At 39.9% G+C, this 15,410-nt stretch overlaps 1 protein-coding gene across 1 annotated transcript in view; it reads right to left on the bottom strand.

Moving 5' to 3' along the window:
* LOC126322591 (sodium/potassium-transporting ATPase subunit beta-2-like) overlaps positions 1-15,410 on the bottom strand; it is a 165,375-nt gene that overhangs the window by 27,851 nt on the left and 122,114 nt on the right. Inside the window, exon 2 of the mRNA XM_049994460.1 lies at positions 3,014-3,154. Coding sequence (XP_049850417.1) covers positions 3,014-3,154 — 141 coding nt within the window. The remainder of the gene's footprint in view (positions 1-3,013; positions 3,155-15,410) is intronic.

The following is a 15,410-nucleotide window of genomic DNA, read 5'->3' as shown; positions in this document are numbered from 1 at the left end:
CCTTGATCAGCTTTCATCTGCTCCTGACTGCAGAGATCAGTGACATACAGAATTTAATTGGTACTCTATAACAGTTGATCTAGTTGTGATGACCAATTACAGCAGAGCTGCATCTGCATATACACTCTGCAAATCATAGCAAAGTGCATGGCAGGACTACTTCAATTTGTTCCTATTCCATTCACATAACGCATGGGAAGAATGTCTCTTTGAATACCTTTGTGTGCACTGCAATTAGCCTAATACTGTCTTTGAGATCCCTATTGGAATCATACACAGTGAACTGTAGTATATTTTTAGATTGTTCATTTAAAATTGGTTTTCACAACTTTGAAAGTAGGCCTATCTTTAAGCATCTATCAACTCAGGTTTTTCAGAATTTCTATCACAACCTCTCATGAATCAAACCTGTAACCATTTATATCCACTGTTAATCCTGTTTGTGTGGGTCCTGCACACCTGAGATCTTATATCACTCCATAATACTCCCTGTGCTCCTTATTTTCGTCATTGGTCACCTTTCTGGGGAATAGGTGATCTTCAAAGATGACCATCTGAGAGACTCATACCCTGAAAATTTGGGCATTTCTTGATCTGATGATGCTGCTGTACATCATCTGACACTATCCAGAACTCATGAAAGCATTTCACACTACCTTTGAATTCATGAAGAGATACTGACTCACTGTTATTGCCTGTCTCTTCACCCATCATCTCCATGAAGAAATACTTCTTCCTCAAGGGTATTGAGGCTTTGCTGGATGGATTTTACCTTGTCTGCATCACAAAGTAACCTCATCACTTGGCAATAATTTGGTTAATTTGTCATATATTGCAAAAATCTCATCTAATGCTGTTTATTCTGTTTTGCAACATAGTTAACATATTAACATGAAAAATGGTTATCCCTTCCAGCTAGATATTTGAGATGAAAGGTTGCAGCAGACATCATTTTTAAAAGTCAGCTCAGTAATTTAAGACTTTTCAATGAAGCACTCACTAACAACAGCTACTTGGGCACAAGGGATTCAAGAGAGAGCCTCTAGAAGAAAGAGCACTCCAGAGAAACTTTTGGCACAGATGTTTCCCTCCCTGGCCTCATGGAAGTCATATGAGATTTCAAAAATGAAAAGAGAACATACCTACTGACACAAAGCATCCCCTATAGTCAAAAAATACTTAATGTTCTTTTTATTGAATTTTATTTTTATTTTTACAGTTAATGTGTTGGTATGTTGTATGTACCCTGGTTTCCATACTCAAAGAAACCAGTAAGATAACTACAACTCAAAAAGGTTATGTATGCCATTGGATGAGATTTTGCTAAAGGATACAGCTTACTTAAAAAATGAATGCAATATTTGTTTATCATTACTGTGGTAAAAACATATTTAACTTTGGTAGTTAGTAGTTTTGTTTTCCAGATAACTGCAGTTTTTCTGATTTTTTGTGACTGATGTAAAAAGAAAGGAAAAAAGTTCTCTGACATTTATTCATATTACATGAATTCATTTCTCATATATACCAATATTATCTATAAAACATTAATGAGTAAAGTTAACTATTTGCCAAATAGCTGAGCAGAGCTGTTGGGGAGGGGGGGGGGGGGGGCTACATGCAAATAATTGTCCTGGCTGGTTACACAGCATCAGCACTGCAACAATGGCACACAATATAGTCTGCCAGGACAATGTTGTTATTCAGGTATATGTGTACCCTTTAAACCCGAAGAAGAATTCTGTGAGTTATTACCTTTACTTCTCGTATCATTCCTGTCTCACCAAAGAAATTCCTTATAGTATAACTAATAATGTGGATACAGAAAATCTACTGATTACAAATATTTTCTGTTCATTGCTCACTTTCTCCAATAAGATAAATGCTTCAAAAGTGTGGTAAATTTCTATGAAAGGTTTAATTTGGCAAGTGGCAACAGCATTTTTATGTGTGGTTCTTTCATTAACTGTGAACATTGTTTGAGTCAGATGCATATTGACACACATCTCAAATCCTCTTAACCATTCATACCTGGAAGATTTGCAGCCATAAATCAGAGACTGTTGTGAAATTTCATGATGAAATAGTAAAAAAACTGGGTGAAAGTGTTGAGTTGGCTGAGATTCTAAGAGTATGAGAAGAGTGCATGATATTTCGGAAAAAAGAACTGAAAATAAAAAGGAGATGTGTGTGATGAATTTGTATTTGCTAAAAACTGCATCTAGATCAATCTTTCAGTGAAGTGTTTTGCAACATTTAGTTACAAGCATCAGGATTTTTTGCACCTATTCATGACTGTGGTGGAAACCCGGCTCTGTCATCACACTCTACAGCTGAAATAACACAACTCAGTAATGGACAATGACCAGTTTGAGTGCACTGGAGTAGGTTATGGACATTATATCAGATAACAAAGTGCTGGCCAGTTTTCTTGGGATTCTCTTTCCAGTGATATCAAGAATTACTATGAAAACAATCTATAACTGTAACCTATTTTGCTTCACTATTGAAAATAAAACTTGAATGGAAAGTGACCAAGAATGTCCTGTTAAAATGTTACTCCCTGAGCAGGGCAAAATCCTATGCACCCTATACCATTCATAATATGAAAATGAGTAAACTCGTCTTTGAACTAGTTCCATATTCATGCTAGTCTACATATTTACATCCTAGTGACTTTCTTCAACTCCTGAACTTGAAAATTTGGCTGCTGGATAAAAATTCTTCATAGAAATAATCTCCTACACTGTGGCTAGGCCAGACCCCCAAGTATCATTTTTATCCAGAACCTATAAACTAATAACGGAAGATTGAAGTAATGTTGGTTTATAGAACACTGTTTCATTGTTTCTAGCCCAGTGTATTTCAGTGCTCCATCTGATTTATTTTTCCATATATAAAGTAGTTGGCGATAATTGCAGCAATCTGTTAGTTTTTTTCCCCACTATCTCTGAAACGAGGAAGAACAAAAGGAAGGTAAACTGCTGTAAATTAGGGTAATCTGTAAAGGAATTACCTGGATTGGTTCCAATTAGAGACTGGCTGCCTTGCCATTTTGGTGAGTGATCATCTAGACAGTAAAGGAGTCCCTGCATGCAGACCGCAAAAAATGCTGCCAGTGCAGCATAGAAGATCAGGTAAAACAGTACGATACCACCTGGAACAAAGTAAATATATATATAACTGAATCAAAATTCTATATTTTTTACAGTGATTATCCTTCATAAAAAGGTTATTTTTCATTAGAATGAGTTTCATCTTCATCAGTGTCATCAAATACAGGCAGTATAGTTATTCTGTGAAGTCTAATGGAAAGGAAATTCGTGCAAAATAACATGTGCAAAATTTGTATGTACTTTTTTTTACCAGTGTCACATCTTTCTGAATAAAAGAAATAGAAATTTTATCAAAATGACTGATATCATATCAGGGGATGTCACAGTAATGTTCCTAAATGATGTTAGAAAGCTCTGTAAAGGAATTAGCACAATCATTTTGTAGATTTGTTCAACAGTGACATAATGTTCCTCCAGTAATCATGCAATGTATAATGATAGAAAAATTAGGGTGTTGCTGTTTACTTTTCAAAGGAAGCATCTAAGTATTCAACCTTATTGATATAGGTGCACTATAATTTTCTTTCAGCACACCAAACATCTTACAAAGACTTGATCTGTACCTAACTCACTGCTTCAGAAGGAAGGCATACTCTTTGTTCACAATAATCGAAATAGTCACAGAATGAAGTTGATCCAGGTGCAACATAACTGACATGTATGGTTACTATATAAAATTGCATGAAATTTCCCAACTCTTTCCATATCAAACTTTTTAATTAATTATACTTTATCACTTTCTTTCTGTGAATCAAGTTTTCATATTTGGTTTCTCCTTTAGAAATTATCTCCAGCATAACTAACATCTTTCTGTAGTGATATAGTAGGTTTTGTGGCAGATAGTGGCCACAAAGTGAGATATGAGAGTATTGCTCAGCTACTGTTCGACACGTTGTTTGAAAAATGTTCCTATTTCTTAAGCAACTGACGTATGAGGTCGATGCAGAAGTATAAAGTCAAAATTCCTCAATACAGGTAACAATTAAATAAAACATCACTACAAACCATTTGATAACTTAAAGATTTCTTGCCCTGCAAACATTCATGTTCAGATTTATTATCTATGTTTTAAATGCAATATATATATGGTGTTAAATGGGGCAAATTGTAGGAAAATTGATAAAGAAGGTATGTTAGACATATGGCCAAGAATGCATTACAAATGGAAATAAATCCACTTGAAGGTGTAGATATGAGATCTCTGACAGCCTAGATTCCAGTAATTGAAAATGAAAATGAGAACACACCAGGAAAGTCAGAATGTTGTATCTGTACTAATGTTTTAGCTTCAGTCTCAAGAGGAAGTATTGTCCGTCATAGTCTCTCAGTCAGACATGGATCTTAGGAGGACTCGACTTTACTGCTGTTGCCTGCTCACTCTGTTGTGACCCTGTGAAATGTAGTGTGGCCCTGAGAGATGATGGCCTGGTATACCAATCAGGAACAGGCTGACGCTGTCTTTATATGAGGACATGCAAATAGCAGTAGGCAGTTGGTATCATGACTGCACCAGGCAAAGTAGCCCCACCAACAGCAATCACACCATAAACTGTTCGCAACAGTGTTTCATTGTTTGTGTGAGACAAGCTCTTTGATGCATGTGGGTAACCACAAAAGGTGGTTGGGACCAGTAGATACACAGGCCTTGGTGGAATAAGTGTTGAGCAATATAGAATAAGATGCCAGTATGAGCACGGAACAGGTGGCCTGTGAGCACGAAGTAAGTCAGATGTCCATATGGAACTTTCTCAACAGCAACTGCCTCTGCAGTTGCAGACCTTGTTATCTACGGGCACAACTCCACGACTGAGATTTCTGTTACCCACCCTATTCACAGATAAGGCCACCTTTACAATGGGTGTTACCTTTAACCTTCACAACACCCACCTGTAGGCTGAGTATAGTATGATGGCAGTGAACCATTACTACTGGTTCAGCCTTAAATTGTGAGCAACCATTATTGGAAACCACCTTGTGGAACAAGACATCCTCCCACAATGCCTCACTGGCGATGCATAATTATACTTCCTGTGGGAGACCAAGACTCCCATGTGGAAATATATGTTTTTGGTGTACAAAATGTATTACGCCTGCCACATGCTGGTGCTGCTACCACATGATGATGCTACGGCTCACTTCCACATTTACATATGAAGGCAACTTGACAACACGTACCCTGCTGATGGTTCGGATGAGGTGGTGCAGTTTCATGGTCTGTTCAGTTGCTGAACCAAAATCCTTTACATTTTCAACTGTGATGACATCTGAAAGAAGTCATGCATACGGAGCTCATCCTGGATGTGCAGGTACTGGAACAACACATTCATGCTGCCTGTAATGCCATTCAGTTACAGTATAGCACTTTTGAATGTGTGTGGCAGTTGTTGTGTTGTATTAACGCACATTTAGAGGCCTGTGGAGGCCACCTCAAACACTTTGTGTAATAGTGGTCTCATCACAGCATGTCGTCCAATGCATTGTACTGAACAGGGAGGATGAATTAATAAATATCATGTAGTGTACACACCATGGATTTCTGGCCATATGTCCAAATGTTTTGCGCTTTATATCCTCAGGGGTGGTTTCCTGCAGCTTGTCTCCACTAACAAAATTACAAAATCACTGTTTGATTTTTATTTTTGCATTTTTGTAGTAATTTTCGCTTTTTATGTTTTTATCTTTTCTACCAACATAGCAGCCGTGTTCAATCAATGTATTATAAACAGGATTTGCATGCAAACGGAACCAGCGCTCTCTGAGGGTGCACTAATTCTGTTTTGATCCATCGAATCTTACTGAAAATTGGCCTACATTATCATCGGAAATTGTACAAATGGTCATTCGAGTCATAAGACGTTTCATAAATCTGAGTAGAGTTTGTTTGGCGCCGTAAAAACGTAATAATTCACCATAACATAAGAAGCCGCTTTTGTTGGAGTTGGGCACTTCTGTAGAGTTTTCAGTGAGTTGCGCCAGTTACTACCAGAATGACAAGAGGAACAGTTTTAGACGATTCGATTCTTATAAACAACATGATAGCAACAACGACGACGTCCTGTTGAACTGTAGCGATATATTTTTGTTCAGTGCTGAATAATAATAAACGAAGGTTACATAAAGTTTTTATTTTGGCTTTCAGTCATTTTGAATCACCACAGACATACGAAGCTGTGGCCTGAAACAACGGACAAAGCAAATTAAGATAAATATATCCATGTAAGTTTTGAATTTGACAGGCGACTGATTTGGGGACTTGACTCAACGGACCAACGGACAAAATAGTAGGTAGATCTGATAGGGCAATTAGAAAGCCTAAATTAATATGTTCACTCAGGGATTCAGCCCCGTTCTTTGTGACTACTAGTGACATGTTTAAACACAAGACCACCTCCCTTGTTTCAGAGAAGAGTGTTTGCGGAAAACGAGTATGGCTATACTGAACCCGGACTCTGATGCTCCACTGCGGTGCTGAATTTTCATGAAGTAGTCGGTCAGATCGCCCAGATTCTGAGCTGTGGGGAGCTTAACAGCCTGATCCCTGCCGGTGTACAACTTATCTTATCACTGATAAGCTAAGGAAAAAGTAGTAAATTTCGGTCAGGCAGATGCTGTGCATTGTGACATGCAGCTGTCAGATCAGATTGTGTGGGGCAAAGCGAGTGTAAAGCACTTGGTTCTCATCCTATACAGAGTGAGTTAACGGGTGAAATACCGTTCAATTGAAAAGAACAATCTTTCTGCTCAAGCACGTATTCTGTTACGAATTATTAACGACATTCCAGCCAATTTTTTCTACTTTTTTTACAAACAGACTAGCGATGCTTACTGATTATGTACATGGGACGCAAGACAGAAAACTTCGCTTCTATTGGCATGCTGCAGTGAGACTGTCTGGTCTAATCTATCAGACAGTAGACGTCAGTATTATCTCGTGTTCTCATTTCATTAGCACTACTACGATAGACTTCGAGATTTACGCTAGTAAGTCAGGCTACATGTGACTAGAAACTTTATTGCAACCCACCACCGTCCTGCAAGTCACGACTACCTATTACTTGTCCTCTGTTTTCTTTTCCCCGCACAGTTTTCTAATAGGCGAACTTCGCGCTGGTCGTTCCCAGGATATGCCACTTAGCCCCATGGGGTGAAGAGGAATGTCGGGTATACACAATATCTACGTTAACCGCTAGAGATGCCACAGATAGAGTACTGTCCTGTATGCCTACATCAATATGGGCTGCAGCACAAAAATGCAAAATAAAAAATGTTTGTTTTAATGTGGTGGTGCGGGCTCCCTTGTAGTCGTAAATGACGTTGGCCTCATTTGGCTGAATTTTCCAGTGGGCAGCTGACAAGAATTAAGTCAATATTCACCAGTCAGACCTCTCACTGCCTTGCGTCAAGTTCCCAGTGGTATCCCGGTCAAATGCTTGGCGCTTCAGTTGCTTCAGATTTTTGGAATAATAATTCAATGGAATTTTGGCAGTTTAAAATGAGAAAGATTTCCCGTGAATCTCATTTATTGTCTACCTTCATCCACACCACTACCTATAAAATGTCAAAGATTGCATTCATAACATGGAGATCGCTCTAAAAATGTACTAGTCACTTATGATGGGACACCAGTGGGAAAAATGACATTTTCATAACTGAAATTTATCAAAAATAGCCTTCAGACTACCATGTTATAAGACAGGCTCCAAGTTCTAGTCTTCAATTTAAAGCTCATTACTTCGAAAACCATCGTATTTGAAGTAAACACAAAGTAACTTTCCTTAGATCGTATTGAGTACTTTAATTACTTCAATTATTTAAACCTCGTTAATTTATTAAATCATATGTTTTGTACTAAATTTCTTACATTTAAGTAATTAACCTTAAATATGTTTTTAATTCGAAAGCTGCACTACAACGCTATTTTTATAAAAATTCCGCCGGTAAATCACGCACCAGAAGTGCATCCTAAGAGTCTATAGAGCCTAAAACGGCCCTATTCTTATGAGACACTGACGCAAAAAAAAGAAAAAGAAAAGAAAAAGCAAGCAACTGGTATTCATCTTGATGAGTGGTGCTGTAGGCGCTAAAGCATTCATTATCAACTCGTTGGCCTCAGGATTCCAAAGGTGACAGTTCCGAGAGGATTAAGTTTTCTTTTCGTTCAGTGCAAATAGTCATCCTCGAGTTTAGATGTGGTTGCTGACATCCAAGCTTAAAATCACTTAGTTGTGCATTGAGGGCTGAAAGTTCCACGAGGTTCCTAATTGCTTATCTGAATCGACATTTGCGTCTTTAAGTCTTGAAAACATGTGATCGAGAAGCTGTTGCAACTAAAGCAGATCATATGCTGAAAGGAAAAGGCAACGAAACGTGAATTTCTTTCATGTATTGCAAAGCGAATGTAGTAAACAACTGCGAACGGTTTTCTCAATGGGCGTTACGTCTTGCTAGGACGTCAGGAATCATTTTATTGCCAATCTAGGCAGCCAGAAGTAACTCGTAAAAAGAATGGAAATTGGAATAGAGCAAGAGCCAGCCACTGGCCCATCTCACGGATAATTAGCGTCCTCTTTGTGAGCGTTTCGCCATAAATGGACAATGACATGCCGCTCTTAGCGGCTGTTCTACTGAAGAGCTATTTCGATGTTGCATACGATGTTAAATTCTCTCACTGAGACGTTACAGCTGATATTCACGACTTTGAGCTTTGCAAACGAGCTTCAAAGATTCTCATCAGCAGAGGAAGCTTCTTACACTCTGTATAAGAAGGTATGGGGCACTAAGTGCTGCTGGAATTTGACTGCGATGCTGTGGTTTATCAGTCAGTTGGTAAGTGCACTATTTAAGGTAGTCATTGAAACGAAGGCATTCATAGTGGTACAACAATTACATTGATGGATGGGGGAAAGGGCGTACTTTAACGTTCAGTCGACGTATTTGTAATAAGGGACGAGGCTTAAATTCATATTAGACGAGGGCTGTGGAGTGAAATCGGTCGGGGATCATGTAACGGATCATCAGGTTTCTCATGCAATAAGTGAAACCGCAGGAAACCTTGATCAGGATGGTCGAACAGTGATCTGGGTCCCGTTCCTTTCGGTTACGAAATCTGTGCTTATCGCTTGGTTCATACGAGTGATTCCTCTGTCGTTCCTAGTTGGAACAAAGTTATATTTAAGGAAAAAAATAAACTGTCTTTGAACATTATCCTCGATTTATTTACTAATGAGTTTTGGCTTACAATGCCATCACAAAAAAAAAAAAAATGAAACCACAATTCAATTGCGATTCTTCTACTCACATTTTAAGGTTCAAATGGTTCAAATGGCTCTGAGCACTATGGGACTCAACTGCTGAGGTCATTAGTCCCCTAGAACTTAGAACTACTTAAACCTAACTAACCTAAGGACATCACACACATCCATGCCCGAGGCAGGATTCGAACCTGCGACCGTAGCAGTCGCACGGTTCCGGACTGCGCGCCTAGAACCGCGAGACCACCGCGGCCGGCTCACATTTTAAGGAGAAAAGTTTAGTTGCTGATCATACATATAGACTTTAAGGAAGGAAGGGTATACATTTTCCGAACGAAAAGTAACGAATCAATAAACATCAGCTCTGGAAAGTCCCAATGAAGTGGTTTTCCGTCGAGACCGATGGAGGTGGGGCTCCAATTAAAAAGACTGGACTCGTGTACAAGAGGACGGGATACAGACTCCCTTCCCACCATCCACATGCAATTTTATTGCGGGCTTAAATCACGTAGGCCGAGAGTCAAAGTGATTTCTTTCTGAAGGGCGCCGTCGAATTACTGTATTTGTTTCTATAATTAACAAATTTGTTTTACATGACAAAAGAAGCCTTGATTATTAAGTCGTGGCTTTCAAATAGACAAACTGTTACATCTACGTATTTATATGAGTTGAGTGTTTCCAACTGTGTCTCACTGACATTATAGCCATATGACAGTATTACATTTTTTCGGTTTGTGAAGCGCAATGAAAAAGCTTTTGCTTTAATTATTGCCACATCAACTTACTTATCTTATTTGTGACATTCTCTCCTCTGTTTCGTGATAGTACAGAAGAAGATGATGCCTTTCTTGGACTTTTTTGATGTCCTCCGTCAATCCTAACTGTTAGCGATCCCAAACTCCGCAGCAACAGCCCATAAAAGAACAGCCAAGTGTAGTGTAGGTAGTTTCTGTAGTAGATCTGTTGCACCTCCTAAGTATTGTACCAATAAGACACAGTCTTTGATTCGCCTTCCCAAAAATATTATCTATGAGATTTTTCTTATTTAAGTTGTTCGTTATTATAATTTCTAGACATTTAGTTGAATCGACAACCTTCAAATTTGGGTGATTAATTGTGTAGCCGGAAGTTACAATTTTTTATTACTCATGTGGAGGTCTTCACAGTTTTTATTGTTCAAAACAACCACTACTTTTCGCAGTATATAGATATCTTGTCTAAACTTTGTAATTCGTTTTGATCTTCTGATGACTTTACTAGGTAACAAACGTCAGCATCATCTGCAAACAATCTCACATTGTCTCCTAAGTCTTGATACAGATTAGCAGAAGGACTACAATGTTTCCTTGGGGAACCCACAAGTAAATTATGTTTCTACATCTACATCTACATCTACATCCATACTCCGCAAGCCACCTGACGGTGTGTGGCGGAGGGTACCCTGAGTACCTCTATCGGTTCTCCCTTCTATTCCAGTCTCGTATTGTACGTGGAAAGAAGGATTGTCGGTATGCTTCTGTGTGGGCTCTAATCTCTCTGATTTTATCCTCATGGTCTCTTCGCGAGATATACGTAGGAGGGAGCAATATACTGCTTGACTCTTCGGTGAAGGTATGTTCTCGAAACTTTAACAAAAGCCCGTACCGAGCTACTGAGCGTCTCTCCTGCAGAGTCTTCCACTGGAGTTTATCTATCATCTCCGTAACGCTTTCGCAATTACTAAATGATCCTGTAACGAAGCGCGCTGCTCTCCGTTGGATCTTCTCTATCTCTTCTATCAACCCTACCTGGTGCGGATCCCACACTGCTGAGCAGTATTCAAGCATTGGACGAACAAGCGTACTGTAACCTACTTCCTTTGTTGTCGGATTGCATTTCCTTAAGATTCTTCCAATGAATCTCAGTCTGGCATCTGCTTTACCGACGATCAACTTTATATGATCATTCCATTTTAAATCACTCCTAATGAGTACTCCCAGATAATTTATGGAATTAACTACTTCCAGTTGCTGACCTGCTATTTTGTAGCTAAATGATAAGGGACCTATCTTTCTATGTATTCGCATCACATTACACTTGTCTACATTGAGATTCAATTGCCATTCCCTGCACCATGCGTCAATTCGCTGCAGATCCTCCTGCATTTCAGTACAATTTTCCATTGTTGCAACCTCTCGATACACCACAGCATCATCTGCAAAAAGCCTCAGTGAACTTCCGATGTCATCCACCAGGTCATTTATGTATATTGTGAATAGCAACGGTCCTATGACACTCCCCTGCGGCACACCTGAAATCACTCTTACTTCGGAAGACTTCTCTCCATTGAGAATGACATGCTGAGTTCTGTTATCTAGGAACTCCTCAATCCAATCACGCAATTGATCTGATAGTCCGTATGCTCTTACTTTGTTCATTAAACGACTGTGGGGAACTGTGTCAAACGCCTTGCGGAAGTCAAGAAACACGGCATCTACCTGTGAACCCGTGTCTAAGGCCCTCTGAGTCTCGTGGACGAATAGCGAGAGCTGGGTTTCACACGACCGTCTTTTTCGAAACCCATGCTGATTCCTACAGAGTAGATTTCTAGCCTCCAGAAAAGACATTATACTCGAACATAATACGTGTTCCAAAATTCTACAACTGATCGACGTTAGAGATATAGGTCTATAGTTCTGCACATCTGTTTGACGTCCCTTCTTGAAAACGGGGATGACCTGTGCCCTTTTCCAATCCTTTGGAACGCTTCGCTCTTCTAGAGACCTACGGTACACCGCTGCAAGAAGGGGGGCAAGTTCCTTCGCGTACTCTGTGTAAAATCGAACTGGTAATCCATCAGGACCAGCGGCCTTTCCTCTTTTGAGCGATTTTAATTGTTTCTCTATCCCTCTGTCGTCTATTTCGATATCTACCATTTTGTCAACTGTGCGACAATCTAGAGAAGGAACTACAGCGCAGTCTTCCTCTGTGAAACAGCTTTGGAAGAAGACATTTAGTAATTCGGCCTTTAGTCTGTCATCCTCTGTTTCAGTACCATTTTGGTCACAGAGTGTCTGGACATTTTGTTTTGATCCACCTACCGCTTTGACATAGGACCAAAATTTCTTAGGATTTTCTGCCAAGTCAGTACATAGAACTTTACTTTCGAATTCATTGAAAGCCTCTCGCATAGCCCTCCTCACACTGCATTTCGCTTCGCGTAATTTTTGTTTGTCTGCAAGGCTTTGGCTATGTTTATGTTTGCTGTGAAGTTCCCTTTGCTTCCGCAGCAGTTTTCTAACTCGGTTGTTGTACCACGGTGGCTCTTTCCCATCTCTTACGATCCTGCTTGGCACATACTCATCTAACGCATATTGTACCATGGTTTTGAACTTTGTCCACTGATCCTCAACACTGTCTGTACTTGAGACAAAACTTTTGTGTTGAGCCACCAGGTACTCTGAAATCTGCTTTTTGTCACTTTTGCTAAACAGAAAAATCTTCCTACCTTTTTTAATATTTCTATTTACGGCTGAAATCATCGATGCAGTAACCGCTTTATGATCGCTGATTCCCTGTTCTGCATTAACTGATTCAAATAGTTCGGGTCTGTTTGTCACCAGAAGGTCTAATATGTTATCGCCACGAGTCGGTTTTCTGTTTAACTGCTCAAGGTAGTTTTCAGATAAAGCACTTAAAAATATTTCACTAGATTCTTTGTCCCTGCCACCCGTTATGAACGTCTGAGTCTCCCAGTCTATATCCGGCAAATTAAAATCTCCACCCAGAACTATAACATGGTGGGGAAATCTACTCGAAATATTTTCCAAATTATTCTTCAGGTGCCGAGCCACAACAGCTGCTGAGCCCGGGGGCCTATAGAGACATCCAATTACCATGTCTGAGCCTGCTTTAACCGTGACCTTCACCCAAATCATTTCACAATTCGAATCTCCGTCAATTTCCTTCGATACTATTGCACTTCTTATCGCTATAAACACGCCTCCCCCTTCACTGTCCAGCCTATCTCTGCGGTATACATTCCAATCCGAGTTTAGCATTTCATTACTGTTTACGTCTGGTTTCAGCCAACTTTCTGTTCCTAGTACTATATGGGCGTTGTGACCGTTTATTAATGAGAGCAGTTCTGGGACCTTTCTATAGACGCTCCTGCAGTTTACTATAAGCACATTAATATTGTTATTCCTTGTTGCATTTTGCCTACTGCCTTGCCGCGTCTCAGGAGGCGTCTCGTCGGGCCTAGGGAGGGAATTCTCTAACCTAAAAAAACCCCATGTGCACTCCACACGTACTCCGCTACCCTCGTAGCCGCTTCCGGCGTGTAGTGCACGCCTGACCTATTCAGGGGGACCCTACATTTCTCCACTAGATTAGTTCCCGTCAGATTATTACAAAGTGTATTATTTGTGATAGGAAATCATGAATGTATTCGCTGAACTGAGACGATACCACACAGGGACGCAATTTGATTAGAAGTCCGTTGGGAGAAATGATGTCAATAGGCTTACGGAAATCTAGAATCAACTTGAAATTCCGTGGCCATAGCACTCATTACTTCGTGTGGTAGAGATTTCATGATGTTAGAACACTGTATATCCTCTGAAATCCTGATATAAATCTATGCAAGTGTTCCCAGCTACTCACTTTACAATGATGCGCAAAACATTCATTTATACGTAGGCAGGATTGTTGGTGATAAATGATTTTTTTTCTCACACTCTAAATCTTCGGATTATTAGATATAGCAGCCACTATACAACCACATCACCTTCACTCCTCCAAGTAGTTACAGAACAAGTGGATGGTTGTATCCCTAGTGTATCTGAGGGCGGCAAACAGAATGAAGCACAAGGAAGGCCTTGAAATTGGCTACCAAAGAACAAAATGCTAGAACCGGTTGGGGTCAGGAGTTAACCGAAGCTGTTCCAGTTCACGGCCTTACCTCTGCGTCAGGACGGATGTTCCACTGAGAGCACTTTTCGTCGACGGGAAATACCAGTTGCTTAAAGGGATTAAATTGCTCTCTAAATTTCCATCAGCGTCCGTGAGTCTTCTTGAAGGCACTTCACGCCAGCGAAAGAGACACACAACAGCACGCTTCCACCATTATCCTATACTCTCTACAATTGGTACAGTTGGCCTGAGAATTCATATCGTTTGCGCTAGCGTTATGTCTTCCGGTCACGGTAACAAATTTAAAACTGTATTCGTTGTACGTTTACTGCCCAGTTTTGAGCGTCCTTGAAGTGTAGCAGATGACATCTCTTGACACGAACGGTTAACGTGCAAACACGATGGTTGTTGGGTGATAAATGACCTCCGTCGCAAACTCCAACAAGTAGAATGTGGTCAGTTTCTATTATACGTTAAGGCCTCTAATTCTCCTGTTTGCTCTATAGCCTTGCAGAGTCAGCTGTAGTTTTTTCCATCAAAAATAATTTTACGAACAGCGAACCGTTGTAAATTTATGCCTATTTATTCTAAATGATATGTCTTCGTGTTCCTTTCGTAGAACTAACGTCAGCATGGACTTTCTAAATCGTGAATTTCCGACGCTGACGAGCGTGGTTTTCCGCCCAATCTTTACCCCGTAGACTAAAGCAGGCGGTCTGAGATCTGATCCATGGTACAGCTCGCCTCTTTTTGAATTTTTTTACCGAATGTGTTGAACTGCCATGTGAATGGGGTAGTGGGGCTCACAGGTAGAAATACCAGTTCGGCATTTTTCCTATAATCGCGAGAAACACTTCGAACACAATGGTCGGAATTGGTGGATTGGAGCTATTTTTTTGTCGTTCTGGAACATTATGTCCCAGATACATATTTAAAGGCGTAGATTGCGTAAGAGTATGTGTATATTGAAATGTGTGTAAGAGAATACATTGACGACCTGTTCGATATGTGTTTCAGTGTACGTCGCTATCTTAAGAACACGTTTAAATATAATTTTGCTCGCCTTTTCAGCTACAAGAGTGATTTTGCAGTAAAGGAAACTAACTGCAGTGTATCTATGACTTGCAAGATGCAATTGTCTGGATATGAGCAA

The sequence above is a fragment of the Schistocerca gregaria genome, chromosome 2 (genome assembly GCF_023897955.1).
Source record: "Schistocerca gregaria isolate iqSchGreg1 chromosome 2, iqSchGreg1.2, whole genome shotgun sequence".
Lineage (NCBI taxonomy): Eukaryota > Metazoa > Arthropoda > Insecta > Orthoptera > Acrididae > Schistocerca > Schistocerca gregaria.
The sequence above is the reverse complement of the archived record's forward strand: the minus strand, read 5'-3'. Positions and strand labels throughout refer to the sequence as shown.